A 23,506-nucleotide genomic window follows, 5' to 3' on the forward strand; every position below is an offset into this window, starting at 1 on the left:
ATTTCTCTGACTGAGAGTTCATCATCAGTGACTCTTTCTATAGCAAATTCAGAGGGAGGGGCAAGTCCAGACAGCCCTTTCTAAGACTGACAACTTATGGCAGATAAGGAGGTTACTAGAGGATCCTATTTCTCTGTGCAGCTGTTCCTGGGTCTTGGAGTCTCCAGTTCAGAACTGGGCATATAAAGCTAGGTGAGATGACTCCCAACCTGATGTCTAAATAAAAAAGCTCATCAGCTCCACCTTTTCTTTCTTGTGGCTTCTCACTTCTGGCCAAGACTGTAGCATAAAAAACCTTGTTTCTATCACCATCCCTAAAGGCTGCAAGGGCTTTTATGAGGCTGTTATTACTTGATTGGTCAAGATATAATTTTGAGCTCATTTCTGGGAGGTTTTTGAATGACATTTGGGATCAGCATTAAGTCACTTCTCTTTACTAGTCACAATAAACTCTGAAACAATACTGATTCAAGACATGATGAATAGTCAGTAGATTTTGAGATGAATGTCAAAGGTTTCTGAGTTTTCTGGGCCTAGAATTTGATTGGGAATGTGTTTCTGGAGGGCTGTTTCTGGCTCCTACAACCAAGACTGCGGCTTAGTCACGAAAGTACATAATGAGATTCTTACCTCAAAAAACTGGTCAAGTAAGTAGGCAAGACTGACAAACGGCGGGTATAGAAGCAAAGAGGACTCATTTCACATGCTGATACATAGCTATCTAGTGCCACTGGAGATGCTTTAAGATAGCTCTGATATCCATGTGGAGCTCACAGATACGGCACAGAACCTGCAGGAATCCTTTGCCTACTGGAGCAGCAGGAGGTCAGGTGAGATGCCTTAGGGCACCCTGAACGTCCCTATGTGTGGGCAGCTGAATCCGTCTGGACAGCTCCCTACATATAATAGAAGCAAAATTAGATGTAGACATGTAAAATTTAGGTGTCTTCTAAGATGATTCCCACCTAAAATCACTTGCCCAAGGTCACAATAATGGCCTTGGAGCCAGAATCAGAACCCTTGTCTTGCACCCAAATGGGTGAATTATAGCTGACATGGCTGTATGCTTAACTGCAGGTCACCTTCACCACACTCCTGTGAGATAAGCAACTTTTCCTTCAATTTTACAGATTTGGGAAGTGAGGCATAGAGAGGTTGAATGACTTTTCTGGGACCACAGAGTATACTTCATATATTGTATGCAGAATAATTAAGCTGAAAAATCTGTGCTGGTAAAATTAAAATTCTGGTTTTCAACACCATAATTTACACAAGAGCTGCTGTAACCTTCCAGTCCTATGCATAGAGATAGGCTGTTCAGTACCTCTGCCAAAACCTTGCTTCTTGTAGTCTGTGCTAAACCTTCCGAGGTCTGTGCAATTGGTTGCATGGTGTATAAGCGAGGCAATCAAGAAACAGAATCCCTGTGCCAGCAGGAGCTTCTTCCTTCAACTGCTTCACTGTGCATCTTAAGAGATTCTGTTTGCTCTAAATAGATATGAGTTTGGATTTTTTCATGCACAAGAGCTTCGTGGACTAGACCTAAAATATACTGAAAAATCTGGTTAGATTTTCAAAGTGTTTAATGATGGTTGATTGTCACCTGAAATCACTGTATTTCTGCAGAAACATATGTGAGCTGGTAATTGCATATTAGCAAAACAGAGTCATTCAATTATTATTCTGTAGGAAATTCTATTGCTGTAAAAACATCTATTATTATGTTACCCATTGTTGAGAGAGTACTCATAAAACCAGCTGTTATTTATTTCTGTTGTTAGCAATTCAAAGCTGATGTTATTGTTAAAGAGCATGAAGTAAGGGAGATTACATGAACCTCTTTCAACAAACACGTTCATGAAGATGCCATTTCAGAAGTTCAGAGCTTTCTTTGGAGGACTGTCTTTCCAAGGAGCAAGGTAGTGCTTCATCTGCTGGTAGGATTGAGAATATGATCCTGTCCTTGAACTTCTCATGATTTAGGTATACTTGTTTAAACCTTGTTTAGCAGAAATGCAGATGAATAAGATGAATATGAGCTGAATAAGAAATTTTGGGTTTTTCACCTTTCTTCTTGTGCTGTGGCATCCACAGCTCTGACATTTGCGTCTTATTGAAGCCTTTCTCCAGCTCCAGGACCCTCCATGCCAGATGAAGCTGATCAGGAAAGGGCCACCTGAGATGTATGCTGCAAACTAGTGGTGCACATCTTCCTTTGGACTTCATCTCTGGTCAGGTGGCATAAGTTTCATACATAAATTACAAGTTATTTAAAATATCTGCATATAAAACACTGCATATGAATATCTGTATGCATAAAACACGAGAGGTTTGGTTCAGTTAAATTGCATATGAAGTTCATTTGATGTGATTCAGGTTTTCCAAGGGCCAGGTATATGCAACTTCTAAAAGGCATCTGGCCACCTCGGATCTTTAAGTGCTTGCTGGTAGTTAAGGTTGTGGGGCCTTACTGGTTAGATATTCTTTGACCCAGCTTGAAATTCCTGCTGCTATTATTTGGTGTTTTGTTGATTTGGTGATACCACTTGAAGGTGTGTTCTGCTGCAGAAGAGATCTTGTCTTTCAGTGCTTTCACTGTCACCCCATGTATCCCTGCAGTTTAAAAGCTGATAAAGAAAGTAGTTTTGCTTGATTGGTAAGCTTAGTAATTTTTTTTCAGGCAGATTTGTTGTTGCTTATTGGTGTTGTATGAGCATGTCTTACACCTTTGTCACACTGGAAATCAGCATAAATGCGGTACCATATCTGAGACTTTCCTGCCCTGTAGGACTTGCCCTGGATTCAGTGGATAACTGAAATAACAACCTACTAATGGTTTAAAGATCAGAAAAGAAAAAGTTAAGTATTAAATTTTATGTAACAGCTTGATTAAGAGCAAGAAGGTGTTCTCATTTTTCAAGCAATTTTATCTATAGTAAAAGAAACTTTTTAGGTGGGTAAGCAATTTTGATCTAAGAGAGTTATTTAAATTGATCACAGCTACAAAGAACATTGCTACAAGAGATGAGGTTAGAACTCATTAGATTTCGGACTTCAGATATGTGCCGCAGTACATCTCTTTCGTATGGAATGTAGGTAGGAAAAGCAAAGCACAGAGACCTGCCAGATCTGATAAGCCTCTGTTGTGGTGTTGAGAGCATCACTATGACATAGCCTGGATATCCAGATGAAGCTGGCCCACTGCTCCTCTTCTTTCTCAAGTATTGAAACAGGTCTGTTTTGTTAGTTTGTGCTTTTAGTATAGTTTTGTTTGGAAGCAACAGCAGAGGACCAAATAACAAGACCTGCATCATTCAGAAGCTCTCAGAACTGGTTTACTGTTGGTATTTGTTATTGATAATGATTTTGTGGCAAACACCCATGTTGTATGCAGGAGATGTCCAGTTTTAAAATTAGAAATATGCAATCGTTTAGATCTCTAATTGACTTGTCAAGCTGTCACATATTGTATATAACTGAGTTGCGTATTACTACGGCTGTAATCCATGTTCCTGCAATACCCTTTTTTCTTGACAAGTCATTGAACGAAAAATGCCAATTCACTTTGGCATTCAGAGCTTCCCTAATACTATTTCAGTGAAGGAGCCATATTTTTTTTCCACTGAGTGTTTGCTGAAACTGAAAGCCCCAACAGCTTTTGTGTGTGGTCCCCACAGAACTGCCCTCACAGTTGTACTGACATCCATCAAAGCACACCCATTCCCAGAGTGTAAAAGTACCATGTTACTGATGTCATCTCTCCATCTGCCAGCCGTGCTAGTGAACACCTGCAACAGTACCACTGGGAACACTTCAGGAACAGGGCAGGTTTAAAAAAATGAAATATGCCTCATGGTTGTTTTTTTTTAATTTCAATTTACATGAACAACAAAATACTCTGTCCCAAATGAAATGTGTTTGTGAAAAATTAACTTCAGCTGATTATTTTTCATCAGGGTAAAAAAGTTTGATGGAAGATTTTGTGCCTATAATTCTGAATATTAAACATCAATATAAATATCTCAACAAATACTACTTAGAAGTTACCAGATGGAAGTAATAAAATACATTCCCATCTACACATAATAGACAGATAGAAAAGGCTGGTCTGATTTATTATCTCCAGTGATTCACACAGATAAATCACCAAACCTTTTTAAGGACTTGGGCACCAAAACTTTTGAAATGAAACCTGTTGGATAATGAGTAACTAAAAACTTTGAGAAAGGGCTTTTTTAGGAAATCTGCAAAAAATGGTATGTAAAGTTCACTATCGTTGTCTCCCTGAACTTGAATCTGCTGGATTCATCCAGCATCCTGGATCAACAAAATATCCCCCAATATGATACCAAAGGTCAGTCAAACCTTCTCCTAAACTGGGTTGACCTTCTGACCCTCCCACCCCCAAAACGCAAAGCCTGCACCCTAAATCACCTTCTCCAAAAGTATCTGTTTAATTTCTTTCATCGTTTCCCCACATGATGGAAACACCAGCAGCATCAACAGTGACGTGTTTCAATGAAAAACTGCCACCACATAGTATGTCTAATTATCCTGCTTTCGAAAGCTAATCTTTGCTGTTTTCCCCTTCAGAAGTGCTTGTGATATATACGGTGACAGACACAATGCAGTGGTACAAGCTATGATGCTACCCTCTTTTTCCAGAGTTCTGCTAATAACTGTGCCCACTGGGAAAAAAAGAGGGCGTAGCTACCCCCCAGGTGCAGGTACACCTCAGATGACCAAGCAGAACGCCATCGCTTGGCTTTGCGTTGTTTCTTGGTGGGACGCGGCCAGGGTGCTGGTTCTGCATTGGTACCCCCACATGGGACTGAATCACATGCACTGCAATTTCTGACTGGAGCCACTGCTGGCTAAGGCTCTGCGTGTGTTTCCTTGATATGGTTGATGGAGGTCACAGAGGGGGAACCTTTGTATCACTGTGAAACTCCTCAATTTTCTTTTCATATATCTTTAAAAACAGTAAAAGCCACTCCCACAGGGACAGAGACTGGATATGAGGGGGTGACTCCATCTGAGTTTGCTCTGCCTTCCCTGAGTGAGTGGGTGGGTGGGTGTTCCCACTGTTCTTTGCTCCCTCATTTTATGGTTTGGACATATTTTGAGCACACAAAAATCTCATTGACAGCCCATTGTGATGGGCTGAAGGAGTGTTCCAAACAGATTGTTTTCCAGGGTCTTTCCCTGGCATGATTCCTCACCTTTGACTGTTTGCAAAGCTGTTGTAACGTGTCCTGAAAGAAACCTGCAGAAGAAATGCTGGGCTGGTTCCTACTTGGCCAGGCTCCCAAGAATGACACTACAGGTCAGTGGTTCTCTCCTGTGGAATCCCAGTCCTCTTCCGCATTCATTTTCCTCCTCTTTGTAGTCCCCTAATCTGATAAATCATGTGGGGAGAGGCAAGAGGAGGAGGGGGAGGAGTATGTGATGTAACCTCCGCTCTGGCAAAGTTACGGAACAACACCACGCCAGGGTGCCTGCAGCTCACGGTGGTTTTGTGATGGGTACCACTGGGAGGCTATGAATCGTGCTTAAGAGGCGTGAAGATCCACCACATCTGCATGAGACCCAGCAGGTGATGTACTCACCTCTCTTGCGGAGAAGAAAGCCGAGAACAACACCTGCTTAATGGCACACACTCTCGCAGCTTCTTGTTTTGCTGCCTGCCACGTGTGCCCACAGTGAGAGGAGCGGCGGCTGCGTGCTGAGGACACCCCTGAAGAAAGGGAGGCACAAAGCCAGCTGCACTGCTGGGGTAAGTCTGATCATGCCTCCTGGGTTTGCCCGTCCACCACAGGCTGTCGGTTCAGGGGAAGCAAAGGCAGTGGAGTGAGCTGGAATGGGTATGGATTGTCTGAGGGCATGTAACCGCGTGAAATCCCTGCTGGATTGACTCTGAGCCAGCTGATAATCACCGACTAATCTCTCTGCTGGCAGATTCTGCCCAGATTATGAGGGCGTGGGGGTGTCTGTGTCAGGTTGTGTGTGAGCGGTGCTTGTGCTGAGGGTCTCGGGTATGTGTCAGAGAAACACACCAAAAAGGAGTTTGACTGCAATGATTGACAGCAGGAGAGAAATTTGTGCAAGTGTGCTTCTGTCACCAGGCTGTGAGGTCTGCAGACAGGGAGGTGTAGCTACAGCACGTCATGTTGCTTGGTATTTTTCTCCAGAGTACATCTGTATACAGCTGGGACACAGCAAAGCCTTGTTAATTTTAATACATTTTATCCAGATGTGCAAATTTAAAATACAGTTGGTAAACAGTGCAAGGCACGCTTTATGCGTTTGTAGTTCCAGCAGAACTATATGGTCTGGGTATTAAGCCCTTCATATTCATAAGGCTCCTTAAAACAAATTTATATGAGTGTAAGAAGCCTTACATTAGGCTACAGCTTTCCCTGCCATGTGATGCACAAACTACTGTGCTGCAGGGACCCGGTGGGCACAGGAGAGTAGGGGACAGGTCCAGAGCAGGTGTGGGTACTTTTATACCCAGCAGCCTATGAGGAGCCAAAGGAGAAAATGTGCTTTTCTCAGTACCAGGAGGAGATGAAACTGGGAGAAAGCTGGTCCTGTGCGTTTGCTGGTGGGGAGAAGTAAGGCAGATAACACAAGCTGTTCAAAGTAACTGCAGTAAAGTGTTTTCTAGGTGAACTTCTGAATGCCATTGGAAAGGTCTCCTGCTAAAGGAAAGAAGGGAAGAGGAGGAACATCATATTATATATGAGTATTCTACTTTAATATACTGAATTATAGAATATATACAAGATAAACAAACTTAATGTATAAACTGGGCCTCAGAAAGGCAAATAACCAACATAGCTCAGTTAACATCTGTAGAGTTGCAGCAGTACTGAAGTAATCCCAAACTGCCTGCTAACACGGTGAATCTCCAAGAATGCCTGCAGAGGATGCCGTTATGCCTGCTGGTGTGTGTCCTTGCAGAAGTGTTGTGCCTACACTGCTTTAGAAAAAGTATCACGTGATTGATTTCCCAACACGGTACACAGAGCTCCTGGCTCTGGTATTTCACATGCAGCTAATCAGAGTATTTTTAGAGGTGAACTTCAACAAAATATCAAAATCTGGAAATAGAAGTTAAATAGCTAATCATTAAAGGAGGGTTCTCTTCCTTCCTTTTTTAAACATGACTCTAATCCTGGTCCAAAATTTAAATTTCTACAGAAAGCAAACTATTTTCATTAGCTGTAGTCCCGAGTCTTTGTCTAAGGAGCCTCCTTATTTAAAACTCAGTCAAGGCTAGGATCAATGGGCTTAATCTCATCCAGGGGATGCTAATTTTTAATTTCTTTCCAGAACTTGTGATGGCTTCAACTTGGCAAAAGACTCAGGAATTCTACAATTGGGTCCTTGAAAGTGGAGGTAGGTAGAGATACTGTCTTAAATAGAATTTTCCACATAAATAGCCTTATCATGAAGAACAAACCTAGAAGGAACAGGATCCTGTGAGCCTACATTTTTTTTGGCTAAGCAGATTTTCACTTTTCCTTCTCCATGATCATGAACTTCCCTCAAGTCTTGAAATATATCTCAGGGACACTCCATCTGGATCACGGTAAGGAATGAAGGGATGGGGGATTTCCGATTTCCATGGTTGGGAACTCTCAGCAGCTTTCTGTTCAATGTACAACAGGCTTTGACAGGATGATGAGCAATATGTGCTCAGGATTGCCTTAAGTCTGGAATATTAAAGAAAGCGGAATTTTAAAAATCCATATTCGTGTGTCATGGGAAAGCTTAGTAGACCAAAGAGGTAATACTTTGAGGTTTAAACTCATTGTGAAGCCAGCAAAACCTATTATCAAATGAAATATTGACAGAAACTACTCCTCAGTGTTTGAGATCTGACATTTTGCAGTTATAGGAGACTGCAGATCTTCAATAGCTAGAGGTTCTGCAGGTCCATTTGGTCCCACGGGGCTCTGTTGGATCCCCAGATGTAAGGAAATGCCAACAAAGTGGAATGAAGGTAGAATGGAAGGCCTGCATGGTGGCTTTGACAGGAGAAGGACTTGGGGCATAGTGCTCAGGCTGTCAATGTTTCAGGACTTGAATTTCAGAAGAGTCTAAATTGGGATTCAGGACCTCTGATGGACTGTTAAATCCAGAAGTGGAATATCAGAGCTCTTGGCAAAGCCCATAACAGGAATACTAAAGAACTGGGAGGTTTAGAAGGGATGGGGCTTAACAGTGTAATGTAGACAGGGATGGCATTTAAAAAAAAAAACAAACAAAAAGCAAACCTTGAGGCCCACAGACTCACCAGTGAGCCAAGGACTAAAATTCAATAGAGGACTTTTGCAAGGAACCCAGGGCTAGAACCGTGAGAGGGATCTGGGGCTTGGAACTGGCAGGTCAGGAAGCAAAGGGAGATGCTGAGGGAGTTTAGCAGAGCAGTGACCACAATGGGAATAGGAAGAAAGCATGAATGGGAACTGGGGCATTTTTGCAGATGTAATGTATCCTGCAATATGATATGATCAGGGATGACGCAGGATTAGGAGGTGACATGACAGAAAATCTTTTGAGCTTCCCTTTGCTGTAGGATTAAAGAGCATTTTTGGCAGGGAGAAGTGTTTTGTCTTTTTCTAGTGAAATGGCATGCTTTAAGAGAGTCCACCCTATGAGTAGACATAAAAATGAATGTGGAGAATTTCAGATATCCTGAGCATTGTGGGGCAGGGAGGAAATAGCACCAGTGACTGAAACAGTTTTATTATTTAGCTGTCAAGATTTACATTCCTGAAGAGCCAGAAACGGATGGGTTTGTTCTGCGAATCCCTGCTGCGTATGTCTTGAACTTCGTTAGCCCGTGTGTGGGACAGTCTTGCAGCCTGTGGTGGGGGCTCCAGCTCATGACAGGAAAGGTCTGTTCTCTGCTGTGCTGTAGAAGGCTGGTGCTCAGCAGAGCAGTCTTCTAGTACTACAGTCCCAACCCAAATGCTATTCTAAAGCCTTTCAGCAGAGTCTGGTACACACAGCTCCAGGGTACAAGAAGGACTGTGGTACTGTTTTGTACAGACACAAGATACCAATTTTCTTTTTGCTGGAAAGCATGCAGAAGGGAAGTAACTAAATATATTTGCCATCCAGTGTGCGGGATCTGCCATCTTTGGCTGTGTGTTTTGCTTTTCAGATCCAAGGACAGACCCGTGGCCCCTGGTCCACTCTCCACTTCCAGTCACACTTCTCTTTGCCTCCTACCTCTTTGTCGTGGCACTGGGGCCCTTCTACATGCGTCGACGGAAACCGCTGAAGCTGCGAGGCCTGCTGATTGCCTACAATCTAACCATGATGACATTATCAAGCTACATGTTTTACGAGGTGAGGAGACAGGATTGGATCCTAGGTAAGCATCTGGGAAGTGGTTGAATGCCAGAACCTTTTCAATGGCTTTTGTTGATGGACTGTAATGAAGGGAGTGAGAGCCAACTTCGACATGTCTATTATACCACAAGAGGAGCAGTATTGCTCTGTTGAAAGTGTTGTTTCTGAAGCATACCTCATTTCCTCCCATTTCTCGATCTTCCTCTCATTAATAAAATTTACATTGGAAGGTTCCTGGATGGACAAGTTGAAAGCTGAGATCTCCCCCATAGACAAAGAGCGTACAGAGGACATGGAACCTCCTCATTTTGTCTTGGGTCTGGCTGGTGAGGGCCACGTCTCCGAGAATAAGAACTGCTTTTCTAGACTTACGCAGTCCTCTCCAAGAGTGCCAAGCACACTGCAGCTTCCTGCTGCCGAGAGTACTGCCGACACTGTTTTCTGCTTGTTCTCAGTGCATAAGTCTTTCTACAAGCCGTTCCCTAGTTCAGATAGGCTGCTGAAAACTCTTCAAGGGAACATGGCTGAATAGGTTTGAAAAGCATGTTGTCGACAGTTTTGCCCTTTTAGTTTATAATACAATTGTTGCATTTAGTTAAAGCAAATTGCATATTTTTTTTTTTTTTTGAACAATTACTACTTGATCTGAGGACAGGTGTGAAAATTGCTTGTCTGTGCTTTGTTGCTGAGTTATGTGGGTTACTTGGTCCAGGTTTTGGCATTCCAATTAATAGTCAAATGCAACCAGCCAAAACAAAACAGTATGGGATCTTTGCAAAGGAAAACAGTGTATTTTCAGAGAGATTCTGAAGCCTAGAATTCACTATTCCTGCTGAAGCATTTTTGAGCACTCCAGTGGTTACACAAAGAGTTACAAATATGCCCAGACTGAATTTTCTTTTTTCAGATTCCAGTAAGGATGTGCTTTGTTTTAGGTTTTTAATATTTGCTCAGCTGTATAAATTGCATAGATTTTCTGTCAGTGACTAGCAGATTAAGACCCTATTACCTTAGCATTAATATGCACATCTTTTAGAACCGATGGTGTTGAAAAGAAAATGGATCTCTATTGCTTTTCTTTTGTTTCAGTTCCTGGCAACTTCAATCTTGGATGACTACAGCTACCTGTGTCAGCCAGTGGATTACAGCCAAAGTGAACTAGGAATGAGGGTACAGTTCTATGCAAAACTTGCCTTAGGCCCAGCTTCACCTGTGGGTATGCAGATTGTTTTACTTATAAATAGCAATTTGCATGCCTAAGAAGGCTTGTACTCCAGTTTGTTGCTTGTAAACCTGTTTCAGCAAATTGATTGCTTCAACAGTTGCATTTCGCTTTAGTTGTCTATAAATTAATCATCTCAGTCAACATAGCCATCTAAGTTTCCTCTTCGAGGGAGACAGGGTGATCCAATCATCTGAAGACAGATTTCTAGTATAGATATTGCAAATTACCTCTGAAACGTATGTGACTCATTCAATTGACTATATAAGGATTCTGGGTGATCACTGTCAACAAGAAAACAAATTTTTATATACTCAGCTTCACGTGACAAATCTTAGTCAACATTTCTTTTAGCAGAGGGATTTAGCTAAAACCGTTCCTTGTCTGGTCATAACTGCGGGTGGGGGTGGGGGTGTCTCACCAGCTTCAGCTTTTCAAAATGCTGCATAAGTTTTTTCTGTTTGAATTCAGAGCTATTCTGCTTTGGCTCCGGATATAACCAGGCTTTGAACAGATGCAAGCACGGATATTTCTTTTCAGGTTTTCAGATACTTGTCCTTAGGCTAGAACATTTTCTGAGCAGCTCAACCTTGCCTCATCAAAGAGCAAGCAACTTAGCAAACCAATCATCTGACCAGCCAAAGCAACCCTGAATGCCTTTCCACGCCCCAGATCAGCAAAAAATAAAACAAGACCAACCAACCAAACAACAAAAAAGAAAAAGCAGTAGCTGTAAAAGAGTCCCTTAGTTTTTGCCCTTTGCGGTCGATCCCTGGTGGGCAGCGCTCACACAGCGCACAGTTGGAAATCTCAGGCAGTGAGACTGAGCGATGGTTTTGCTTTGAGGTCTAACAGCGTTTCCTTGTGCTGCCCAGCAGATGGCAAGAGTGTGTTGGTGGTTCTTCTTCTCCAAAGTCATCGAGCTGCTTGATACGGTAAGGAGGGCTCAGCTCGCTTGCACAGTGGGACTGATGCTGTAAATAAATCACTTCCTTGTCAGAAAAGGGCAGGGTGCCAGAAGCTAACGTCCTCAGTTGATCCTGTATTGATTTGGTTGACGCTTTTCAGTAAATGCTGTTTTCATGTGTTCTGCTCTGCCTGTTTGTGGGAATAAGGCTGATACTGTTAAAGAAGAGGGATTAGCTTCAGCGTGCTGGTTTTTGACAGCGTTTGGCCTGCAAGAGTCCAGCACCACCACTGGATATCATGCCACTAGGCTTCCTCAAAAGCTCTTTTCCAGAAGAAAAGAATCACTGCTGTCCAGTTTGACCACCTCTGTCCCAGTGGCTGCAAGTTCGCTCCCTAGCACCCTTCCTGCGGGCAGGCATTCCCTCCTGACCACAGTGCTAGGGGAGAAGCTTTAACCTTGGCTATTGCCCGATGGTCCCCCCATATCTCAGCTACCAGTTGATTAAGGCTGCCAGGCAGTATCTGCCCTTGCCTGTCTGGCTGAGTAACAGTGGTTAGTTGGGCAGTAAAGAAACTGCAAATGTACAAGTATTCGTCCTGGCATTTTTTGCTACCACAGATTATCCCAAAGTTGTGGGTTAAAGGTTTGTGTCCTGCGTTAGACTGAACATTCACCTGAAGACAGTATCATTTTATAGCTTGTCTTCAGGTCTTCTCCTATTTTAAAAAAGAACTAAATGACTGAACTAAGGGAATCCCACCTCTCTGCTTGGTCAGCAGGAGAAGCAGTATCCTGGCCTAAGACTTCACATTCTAGTGCTCTTTAGGGTGTGAGTTGACAACACACTGACTGAAAGTGGATTGTCACGTGGAGGCCTCCTAGGCCTGTTGCCGTTGGGTTGACCAATCCTCTCTGTTTTCATCAGCAAGAAAAGCAGCTTTTTGCCCGTCCTGAGTCCCTGAAAAGCAGATTCACTTTTTGTTATGTGTGTCTGCATGTGCACGCTGAAATACAGTGACCTGACATGTATACATCTGCCAAAAACATTCTCTTTACTAATGCATATTTCAGAAGGGTTTGGGCATTCAACACAGCACTTTTTCTGTAGATCATTGTCTGGCATTGTTAAACATCTAACCTATGTCCTGAAAAGGACCAGACCCACACAGCTGTAAATTGTATGGAAGCTCAGTCAGAGTCTCAGATGTGTCCTCTTTGGGCCTTGGGTCTGAATCCAAAAGGAAAAATAGTTGGGGCTTTGTGGAAAAAAATCTGCCTGCTAATTCCTCCCTATTCCAGATAATACAAGATCTATGGCATGTGTTGAATTTCACCAGTTTTTGTCAAGAGCAGAGGAAATGGGTTTGGGAAATTCAGAATCACCATTAACTATTTTTTATCAGTTTTCTACTGTAAAATCTTCTTTTTAAACACATCAGCTCAAGATTTTCCTTTGTCTGGCTTCTTTCAGGTTTTCTTTATTCTGCGCAAGAAACAAGACCAGGTGACTTTTCTGCACGTGTACCATCATGGCACTATGCTGTTCAACTGGTGGTCAGGTGTCAAATACGTGCCTGGAGGACAAGGTATGCTTCTGGAGACACCTTGTGATTCAGTTTTCTTCTTGCTGTGGAGATAGCATGAGCAATGCAGATGGGCTGACTGGCAGGTAGGAAGCTCACCTGCCTCCAAAGGTGTGGGAAATGTACATTTCAGCTGATACTATCTGCTCAGCTCTTTGGGCTATTTAGACTGCTATGTTCACTTCATCCAGGCTTCATCCAGAATGAGAATGTGCCCACAGAATGTGGCCAAACAGAAACAGTAACATCCTATACAAAGTCTATGTATATGTCCACCCAGACCACATTCGGCTGGGCCTGGTGCAGCAGCCCAGGTCCTGGGTCTCCATTTCCTGCTCTGACTGTGTCCAGCTTAGTCCTCACTCCCCTTTCTGGTCTGTGTCTGGGCTGCTTCTCCTTTTTGCTCCACCAAAAGAGAAGCACCTGAGTACTAGGCCACTATAGGTAGTAGGCCCTACACAAGACGCTGGGGTATTCTTTTTTGGGAAGCCATTTTGGCTACATGGCCTTAACACCAGAATGGTATGAAACACTTAGGTCAGAAATAGTATTCTCATCTGCCTTTGAAGCTCTTCTCTGTCTCTGAACACTAGATATAGGATGGATATATGCTGAAAGGAGAAGGGAGAATATTACCTGCTTCCTAGGCAGAGTCTGAAGGTACACGTGTAGGGATGATATGATGTATTTTGAAAGCATCGTCACAATGGCTGTGAGCTCATCACAGTGTTAGTCTTGAAATGCTTGTGTGACTTGTTCATCCTGACTTCTTTACTCCTCAGCCTTCTTTATCGGAATGTTAAACTCCTTTGTACACATCTTCATGTATGGCTATTACGCCCTGGCCAGCCTGGGACCACAGATGCATCGCTACCTATGGTGGAAGCGTTACCTAACCATCATGCAGCTGGTAATTAGTTCCATGTGTTCCTCTCTGTACTTTGTGTGATGGTGCGATGGCCCCTGCTGTCTGTCTCTGTTCTCTTACTGGCTCAAGTCTTCTGTTTGCTGGCTATGGAAATCACAGTGTCCTCAGGTGTCCTCATGTACCACTGTGAGAGGTGAACTGACTGGTGTCCTGCTTTGAATAACTCAGAAAACCAGCAAGAGGCTTTCACTGACCATATCAACTAATAAGACCCCACCTTTGTAATGTGAAGGAGAGAGAAAAATTGGCAACTAGATTTCTCTCTTTGTTGTATACGGTAGCCTTTTCCCCTCTGGAGCCCTGAAAACAGAGCTTGGTTTCGAGAGGTGTGGGGCAGTAACTTGGGGAAACTTTGGCTTCTTGGTAGGGCAGGAGTTTGGGCAGTTCATTTTGTTTCTTCAGAAAGGAAAATTATGTCTATACTGCAGGCAAATGGAGGCGAGTTAAAAAAAAGAAAATCCCTTGGGATTTTCTTTCCCTCATCTCTGAAGAGGTGGCAAATCCTGACAATCCTGTGGCTTTGCAAAGACACAGCATAAAAACAATGTTCCAGACAAGAACAATGATTATAGTTAGGCATTTGTGAGAGTTAATTACACACAAAGAGACATTATGCAAACAAAAAGTATGCAGTTACCAGAGAAAAGGAAGAAAAGATAAGGTGTATGTAAAATAGTGGTGCACTGAAGGCTGGTCCGGAATTCTTATTTATCCTGAATGGTGAAAGCAGAAAAAGTAAGTGTTGCATGAGATGAAAAAGTATTTGTAGTGCAAAATATAGCACAGGAAATAAGTTTTTGTTTAACATACTTCTGGCAGGTAGAACTCATTGCTTCAACGTGACAGTAAAATATTTTTATTTTTAAAGGATTAATGTTTGAATGGATAACAGTAGCATTTTTAGTTCCTCTCTGTAAGATAAAATACAAATCAAAATAATTATGGGTATAGTAATCTGATTACCAATGAGGAAGAGTCTTCCACCTTTAGTTTCCATGTTCCAAGATCTCTGTTACCGGCCCATGGCAGAGAAATGGCACAAGGGCAGTGGTCTGTCTGCTCCTAGGCAGGAGAGGCTGGATTCCAGACCTGCTCCCTACAGCAGTGGGCAAGCCTCAGTGTTTGGTGGATGTGTGACACCCCTTCATGTTGGGAAAACACTGCTGGGCTCGAAGCACAAGTTTTTCAGAGGTGTCAGGAGAAGCAAGCAGGTGATGCTCTGGGTTGGGGACACTACTAGTATATTGTGATACTCTTTAAGATGTCCCTAATGGTCAGTTGATATATGTCTTATGTAGGTTCCTTAATCTGGCTGCTTCTTTTTTCCCCCTCTTCCAGTGCCAGTTTGTGGCCATTGCTGCTCATTCTTCTTACAACCTCTTCACAGAATGTCCCTTCCCTGATGGCTTCAACGCTGCAGTCTTCCTCTACATTCTCAGCCTCATTGCTCTCTTCCTACACTTCTACTACCGGACCTACATTAGGGGAAAGCAGGAGAAGCTGACTTAAAGAAAATCAAAGAGGAAAGTGAGCACCGTCTGATGAACTTGCACATTTTCTGCTGCTTCTAAAATGATTGGATGAAGAAAACTTATTTGGGGAGTGCATGTGAGGCTCATGTGTGCAGACTTACAGTTGCCTTCCAATATCTCAAGTTAGGGAGAAAAAAAGAATGACATAAACTCAGGGTTTAAGGTACTGAGGAGCACACTTAATTAAGCTGATGCAAAGCCAAGCCAAGTAGTCATCAGCATAGCAGCCTTTGTGAAATTAGCACCAAAAGATCTCCTCCTTACCTTCCATCTGTTAGCTCAGTTTGCAAGATCTAGCATCCAACCATGACTCCCTGGCCATGTCTTAGGTTGTAGAGAGTTTCTTCGCATTCATAAGACTGTTTCAGCTTTACTGTTCTAGATCAGGCAGGATCAGGTGTCTCCAGCCTTGAAAGTAGTGTCCAGGTAACAGCATCAGCCAGGAACTCACTGAGACAGCAGGATGCCCTGACCTATATGCTGCATCCCAGCCTTTCCTCTTAAGGATGCTCTCCCTGGGACTGGGGTGAATTACAGCTATATGGCCCTGATGGTTTAACTTTATATTAGTATAAGCATGAAGGAAATTTGTCTTTACATTGTCCATCTGGACAGGTGCCTCTGTTCCTTCACTCTTTTGAAGCTAAAGAAAGCATTATTATTAGCACCTTCATCCTTAAGTAACAAACTAATACAGTAAGAAACATCATGTACCGTTTTCTGGAATGCTTGTTTGCCTTTGGTTGCTCTCATAACAATAGAGAGCTTTTAATGCATGAAGACTACTTGGAATCTCTCCTTATAGATGCCATATTTTTTAATAGAAAGAACAGATTTGTGGTTCCCTATTCATAACTTTTTTACTCTACTTTGTTATTATTGTTAATAATATTATTATTGTTATTTCAAAATTTTGCCTCTTACTACAGATAAAAAAATTTATGCCACTACAAGCAACCAGCTCCACTAACTAGTTGTACAAGTATTAATACAAAATGTATAAAGTCAACCCACTGGCTAGCGCAAAGGAGCATAGCTCCATTGACTGTAGCACTTACTTGTTGGCTTCTTTTTTGCTCCTAAATCGATTACAACTAGAATTTGGTATTTATATTCACCTGCAGACAGTTAAATACTGTTAAAGTTTTGATCTGCTAGTGCTTTGAAAATCCTAAATTCAGGTTTTAAACTACAAAGTGGTATTTATTTATTGCATTCACCTCTGTTGATTAAAACAAGTATTGTGAAGTAGTGATTTTTTCACAGTTGAAATACAAGGCTCTTGAAGGAGGGAATTAGAATTAGTAACATGCTGCATTGCCATTGCCAAGCCAAATTCACCTCAAATGTAAAGAAGTCCAACTCCTCTGGGAATGTCCAGAGGATTAGATGCGAGCCTGAACCTAGCAAACGGATGTACACAAAGAAAAAAAATAAAAAAAAATATGCTCTATACCAATCTGGTTATGCAAAATAAACACAACTTGTTCATTACTGGTCTGTGTTCATATGCCAAACCTCTCCTTTAGCTACTACATGCACATGTATAAGATAAAAAAGTTGTCTTCCATTCCTTGCTCTCCTTACCTTCACACACATACACAAAGGATTTGCTTACATTACCACTATGACACATCATAAATGTCATTCCTTTAATTTGGGTAGTCTTTCTTCTGATTTTCACTGGTGACTATGAAAAGTAAGCAGGGCTTATTTTACGTCTATGTGCTAGCTTGTTTTCTTCCTGTCAAATAGTTTTCCACACTACTTACTATATAAGTTGTACTGCCTTTGCATACTAGAATGCTAGTTTTGTTAGAGCTTTAAATAATAAACCTCTGGGTGGGTCCTCCATTCTTCCCTTTGTTTGGTAAGACAGGAAAAAGAAAATCTGCTGTGTATCTAACATACTGTGTTCATGTTGAGGTTTCCCCAGAGGCTCCTCCGGCACTGAAGACTTAATACAAGTACAGCTGTTTCATTACTCCTGTCCACTTAATAATTCACTTATGGCCCTATGCTGCTTAAACCATCAGTACGTTTAGCTCCCTAGTTTCATGGTAGAGCATAGTTCCCTGCAGCTGTCTGAATTATCTATACTTACAAAGAAATCTAATTAATTAAGCTCTTTTGCCTATATGTGAGGGGATCACGAGTAGATCTCAACCTCAGTTTCTGCTCACATAAGCTTTTTCAGATTGTAGTTACTAATTTCAAGGACTTCACTACTTATTTTATACCAGAGTAAGCATCCCGTATTTTGATTTTCCTTGATTCACTCATAATTCATGACTGATAAAAAATTAGAAATGAACATGAAATTTGGCTTACTCAATGTTTTTCCAAATCTACTGCTTCTTAAAATATATACATTTGTAAACATGTCATTTAGCTTTTTTTAAAGCATCCTATGCAGCTTAGTTTGTGTCTGTGTATGACAGAGCTTCCCGCAATGGATTCTGGAACTGTGACTGGCCACGTAGTTTGTAACAAAATAAAAAATATGAATATTCTACCTGACAGCTTGAAGTGACTGATCACCTAGATCACATGCCACCGTAACTATTTGTCCTAGACATGCAACCTTGGATCGATCTATTCCTGTCCCTCTTTCTCATAGCCTGAGTGAGTGGCCTGATCTTGTCCTTTTGAATTGGTAAGAGCTTTTTGTCAGTGTGACTTCAAAAGCCATAGGATGAAAATGAAGTATTTTCAGTTGGATGATAAGAAGGAATTAAGTTTGCCCAGAAACACCATGCTTTACATACAGAAATAGATACTAGTATGGAGCGTGGCCCTTACAAAAGCATCGATGCAAACAAAATTCACTTGTGAGAGTACTTGCACTAGCAGTGAAGATAAAATTGCATAAGTATAGCTGAGTGGCTCTGCAGGTCTTGATTATTTGCTCCATCAGATAGCACTCACTTGTCTTCATTCTTCTGTTGTAAATTGGGTTATCACAGTTGGTACTGTCCACTTGGGGAATCCTGTTGTGACCAGAGCAAAAACCTGAGAGTAGAGGTAGTGCTCCTGGAATTTAAAAGAGAATAAAAGCACAGAATGAGATTTCCCCCTTTAAGATCAAGTCCCTAAAGTTAAAGATTGCATCACAGTAATACATTGTAAGTCAAAAAGACTGGAAATTATAAATCACAAGTTTGAATGATTCATGCTGTCTGGCAGAGTTCAAACCTTTGAGGGTGAATTGAAAATATCCTGTCGCAGCTGGTTTTATAGAAACCTCTGGGCCAAATGCTGATTCCACCAGTATCAATGACAAAGCCTGCAGATTTCACTGGGAACAAGATGGCACAGCTGTGTGAACAGCAATGCACTCAGTGACACAGCCTGGTTTGCGTGTGAGCCGACTGGAGTGTTATTGAAGCTTAACAGATGACTTTTAAGGGCACAATTGTGTGCAAGTTTTCCCCTTATAAAATGTTGGTCATTATACGTTCTTAGAGTAGTTTACATTCACAAGCTGTAAAGCATAATGTAAGTAGTCTGTTTAAATGAATAAGCTTGATATCTGGTAGTGCTCAGCATCTTTCCTGCTGTTCAAGTCAATGTAAATTATGGATGTTCTGATCAAATTACTTTTGAATTAACCAGACCGTTTACTCAATGCTTACTTTCCCTCTGAAGATAAATGAGAGGGATTTTCATTTTAATCAAAACAAAATACAGAAAAGAAAATCAATTACTCTTTAATGTTTTTTTCCATCACTGTGTGATGGAAAGTTTCCAGAGGAGCTTGGGCTTAAAATTGCAAAACAATATAAAATGCAGGAGCATCACTGGGTTTTAAATATTGAATTTTTTTATATGATCAAAAAATATGTCAGTGTGTGTTTTTTTTTAAAAAAGGCAAAAGAATTACTCTAAACAATTAATTAAGCAAAAGCAGAATACAGTAGACTGCTTTGTACAATAAATAAAAATCTGTTGATACAGATGTAAAACACCTCCAAGCCAAACATTAAAAAAGATCAGCTGACCCTATAAATAGAACAGTGTGAATTTGCTGAATTCATTAATGAATAACTCATGGATTAGGGCTTGATAGGTGGAGTGCTCACATCCAGATGTTTACTGTGATTTGTCAATGGCCTTGTACTTAATCCTCCTGAACAGGAAATATGCGTCTTTTCTCTGGGGTCTCCCTTGGGGACTGTGGCAGTCTCTCTGGCCTGAATCATCTCAACACAGGATCAGGCTGCTGGGGAATTAACTAAGTGGGGGAGGCACGGATTTGCCTTTAACCCCTTCGGTTGCTTCTCAGCTTCAGATGACTTCCTCACCATCTGCCATGATGGGAATGTTATTTAGTCAATACATGGAGAAGAAACAAAGTAGTCACCCACATCACCCCACAAGGCACATTTGTGGGGTGCCTGTCCCCACAAAATGTGTCGAAGCACACACATTGAGTCCCACCACCACTGAGGAGGAGGGCTGTGGGCAGATTAAACTTCGAGAGACTGGTGTACATCTCTCCACATCTCAGTTCTATTTTTATTTTTGTAGTGCTGCAGCTCCACAGCCAGTGATAGGGATGGCCCAAGAGGGTGTGTTTGTGAAAAGACTGGATGTCCTCAAGGTGTCTTTAGGTGTGCCAGAGAGTGTGTATGTGGTGTGTGTGTATGCGTGTTTGTGTATGGGTAGATGAATGCAGCCTTTGCAGACTATCCCCATTGCTCACTTCTCAATGTGTGACATCCTCACATGGGATGAGTCACACATTTCGCTCTGTGGGAACATCCTACTGAACAACAGCTCCCAGCAGCCACACAGCTGCCGCTCCTGCTATGTAATGGTATGATGGCCTGGATCAGCCAGTTGCATCTGTCCCAGTACCTGAGAGCAGGGGGGGGGCAGTGCAAAGCTGAAAATGCAGCAGAAGACGGGAGGCAGTCACAGAAATCTCATATGTGGTGCACAGGATTACGCAGGTCTGACCACAGGCATGCGTTATTCACGTCCCCAGCATGATGGCTGCACCAGGCATTAGGGTATGTCCTTCTTTTCTCCCCGTGGAAGTGTTGGTAAGGTAGCACTGGGGACACAGCCTGCCTTCAGGTGAAAGAGAATCTGCAGCCTGAACAGTGTTTCTTCTTCTCCAAAGCTTGTATTAGTGTCTCATAGGTGCTAGCTGGTAAAGTAGGGAATCTAAAAAGAATTACATTTTGGCAGCCCCTTGATGCTGCCTAACCAGGGGAGTCCCATTTACTAGCCACTTGTCCAGCCTCAGGAGAAAACTTGCGAATGAGGTTGCAGGATAAGGCACTAATGGTGCTGTATGGACCAGATGGGGGGAAAAGAAACATCCCAGTCAGAGGGCAATGACAACTGGATTAGAAGAACTGAGTGGCAGTGGGAGCCGGAGAGAAGTTTTGGCGTGGATGTGCTGGGGTGTAAGGGACTGATTGGCATGTGTGCATGTGATCAGGGTAGTAAATACTTTTTGCTAAATCACAGGTATGGGGACAAATAATTTCTTTGTCAGGGAGTGCCTGGTTAAAGCATCAGTAGCACATCTCAGCATTTGGTATGTCTCACTATTCTGCATGTCATCCTTTCTCTCCAGTACCTTGGCTTTCTGCTGGTAGGACTGCTCTTCAAGAAAGTGTTAGTCTTTTCATCACACTCAAAATATTAAGGATGCTAAATAAGAATTGCTCTTTAAAATTCCCTGCTTGGAGTGGATTTTCTTCCATTTTAACAGCATCCTCCGACTCCTCTTCACCCCTTTCTCCCCTCCTCCTATGTACCCACATATACAGACACCATACCAGAGTCTCAGAGTTGTTAAAACTGCAAAGAAAGTAGTTATATTCTACTCAAATGCTATACAGAGCTGCCATATATTCCTGATGTACCAATTAATAATGTACATTTTCTTCATAATGTTTTCAGTGAGGCTTTCAGCAAGATGAATGTGGGCAGGTCTGTCTTTTTATCCGCACTTTAGGGGATAATCCCATCTGCCTGCAAATTCAGGATGTGAACACTGCAACGCAACATTTAGAAGGGCTAGAAACTTGGGGTTTAATCAGACGAGAATTTAAATTCAGCATCGTTTCTCCCAGGCGTCAGCTAAGTGCAGCTCCCTGTTGGTGAAGGAACGGCAGAATGGATGCAACCGTTTGAGCAGCAGCAAGTTTCCCAGCTCTGTCTGCACTTTCTCTGTCACAGTCCTGAGGGTACTTAAGGCATAGGGGAATTTTCGAAAATGTCTCTGTGATTGAGAGGGGAAGTGTAGGAAGAGGGTTGAGAATGGATGGATGTGGGGATTTTGTGAGGGGTGCTCGAAAGAGCGGGGAGATCTGTGATGCTTAGCATGTGTATGTCCTTCTAGGGGGCTGGGGTTTGTTCTCCAGCCCGTGGGGACTCACCTAATGAAGTGACAGGTCACATAAATACAGCGTGATTGCAAGCAAAAGCAAAATGTAACCCTTGCGGTAGGAGGTCCCTGGAAGGCAGTTTTGCAGATGGGTACAAGGGTTTGTATGTTCAAATACATGCAGGAACAGCAGGCTAAATGACAAAAAGTACAGAGGTGAGGGAGCAGGCACAGGTGCTGGCAAGTCATCTGTTTTATGTTGTGTTACCAATTATATTTGTATGCAGGTAAAAGCACAGCTGAGTGTCTGTGGATGCCTGCCTGCTACCAGACCTGTGAAAGGGACATAGTCATTGAGCAAACTCCAAAGGTGTTTGTTGCAATAGAAAGGTGTCACAGTTCCTGAGGTGCATATTATTAATTTTGACTGGCATTGCCTTTGAGAGATCTGTATGACTTGTCCAGGCATGTTTCCTCTTGAAGTAAATGATTATTCCTGCGGCAAGGTTTGGAGGGAGAATATCTTGCATTAGAGGAGCTGACAGAGCTGGGAAAACAGAATAATTTTCCAGTGTGCAAGCCCTTCCGCTGGCTATAATCCCTTACATGCATCGATAACAGATCAGGCATTAGTTGTCAGGGTACACAGGTGTGTCTCTATTTATCAGTTTGTTAGTCCTAAAGGATATTATACTACATTTTTCAGGTTGGATACATTATTCTATTAAATAACTGTAAATAAAAGAGCCATTATTTCCAAAGGGGTGCTCTAGAAAACTTTTGCTTCGAGGAATTACTTGTGTGAATAAAGTGATCTTTTACTTCACAGGCACAGTGGCAGAACAGGTCAGCGATTCTGCGCTCAGTTCTCAGAGGCACATTATAGAACATGACCATGTCTCGGGCAAATCATCACTTAGAATTACCATTTTATATAATTACGGTTTTCTGTTTTGGCACTGTTGTTAATATCTTTAGGCATATTTCATACACAGAGGTAATGTTTTAAATTAAGTGAAAACTCACCAATCCTGGTGTATCTAGGTAAACTATGGATTCAGTAAAATTGCCACTGCAGGGATGCCAACTTCTGGCAAAATGTTTTTTCACTTAATATTTTCTATACTTGATTTTATTAGAAACCCAGAAGCTCCACAAGAGTGAAGTGTTATATATATATATAGGTTTTAATCCAACAGTATTTGTATACATATTTAGTATATTCCCCTGTAGACCTTGAATAGAGTAGATGAGTTCATGGTTTGAATATAGAAAATAAGATCTTAGCGCTGATTATATTACTGAACTGCAATTGAAGTCGTTGTGTAAGGCTGCTTCAGTTCCTTTTCTCTAATAAAACGTGCATCTACTGAAACGTATCAGCCTTGACCGGGTTTAAGAATGTATCAAAGGGAAAGTACAGTCCCCCTTTGCAAACGCCAGCATGAAGTTACCCTGGTACAAATGTTGTTGCCTGCTGGCTTTGGAAGCACCTTTTGCAGCTGCACCAATTCCATGATAAACTGGGGGGGGGAGAGGGGGGGGGGGAGGGCAGAGCAAAGCAAAGCAAAATACCCAGTCTCTCCCTTTGTTCTCATTACGCTGGGGGTGAGTAG

General features: G+C 42.2%; 1 protein-coding gene across 7 annotated transcripts; it reads left to right on the forward strand.

The window, feature by feature from the left end:
* The first annotated feature begins 1,809 nt into the window (after positions 1–1,809).
* Positions 1,810–23,269, forward strand: LOC102052860 (elongation of very long chain fatty acids protein 4-like). Of its 7 annotated transcripts, none has more exons than XM_055712174.1 (9): positions 1,810–5,776; positions 6,671–6,950; positions 7,339–7,404; positions 9,179–9,366; positions 10,459–10,539; positions 11,467–11,526; positions 12,973–13,087; positions 13,867–13,994; positions 22,720–23,269. In XM_055712174.1, the coding sequence occupies exons 2-9, from the start codon at positions 6,920–6,922 to the stop codon at positions 22,774–22,776; spliced, it is 726 nt and encodes a 241-aa protein (XP_055568149.1). In that variant the 5' UTR covers positions 1,810–5,776; positions 6,671–6,919; the 3' UTR covers positions 22,777–23,269. The 7 variants fall into 7 exon arrangements, with proteins under 7 accessions (XP_055568149.1, XP_055568148.1, XP_055568145.1 ...); XM_055712173.1 differs by having other exon boundaries at positions 1,811–5,776; positions 15,400–23,269; XM_055712170.1 differs by having other exon boundaries at positions 1,814–5,776; positions 15,351–23,269.
* Positions 23,270–23,506: the final 237 nt, after the last annotated feature.

Source organism: Falco cherrug, chromosome 5 (assembly GCF_023634085.1).
Source record: "Falco cherrug isolate bFalChe1 chromosome 5, bFalChe1.pri, whole genome shotgun sequence".
Taxonomy (NCBI): domain Eukaryota; kingdom Metazoa; phylum Chordata; class Aves; order Falconiformes; family Falconidae; genus Falco; species Falco cherrug.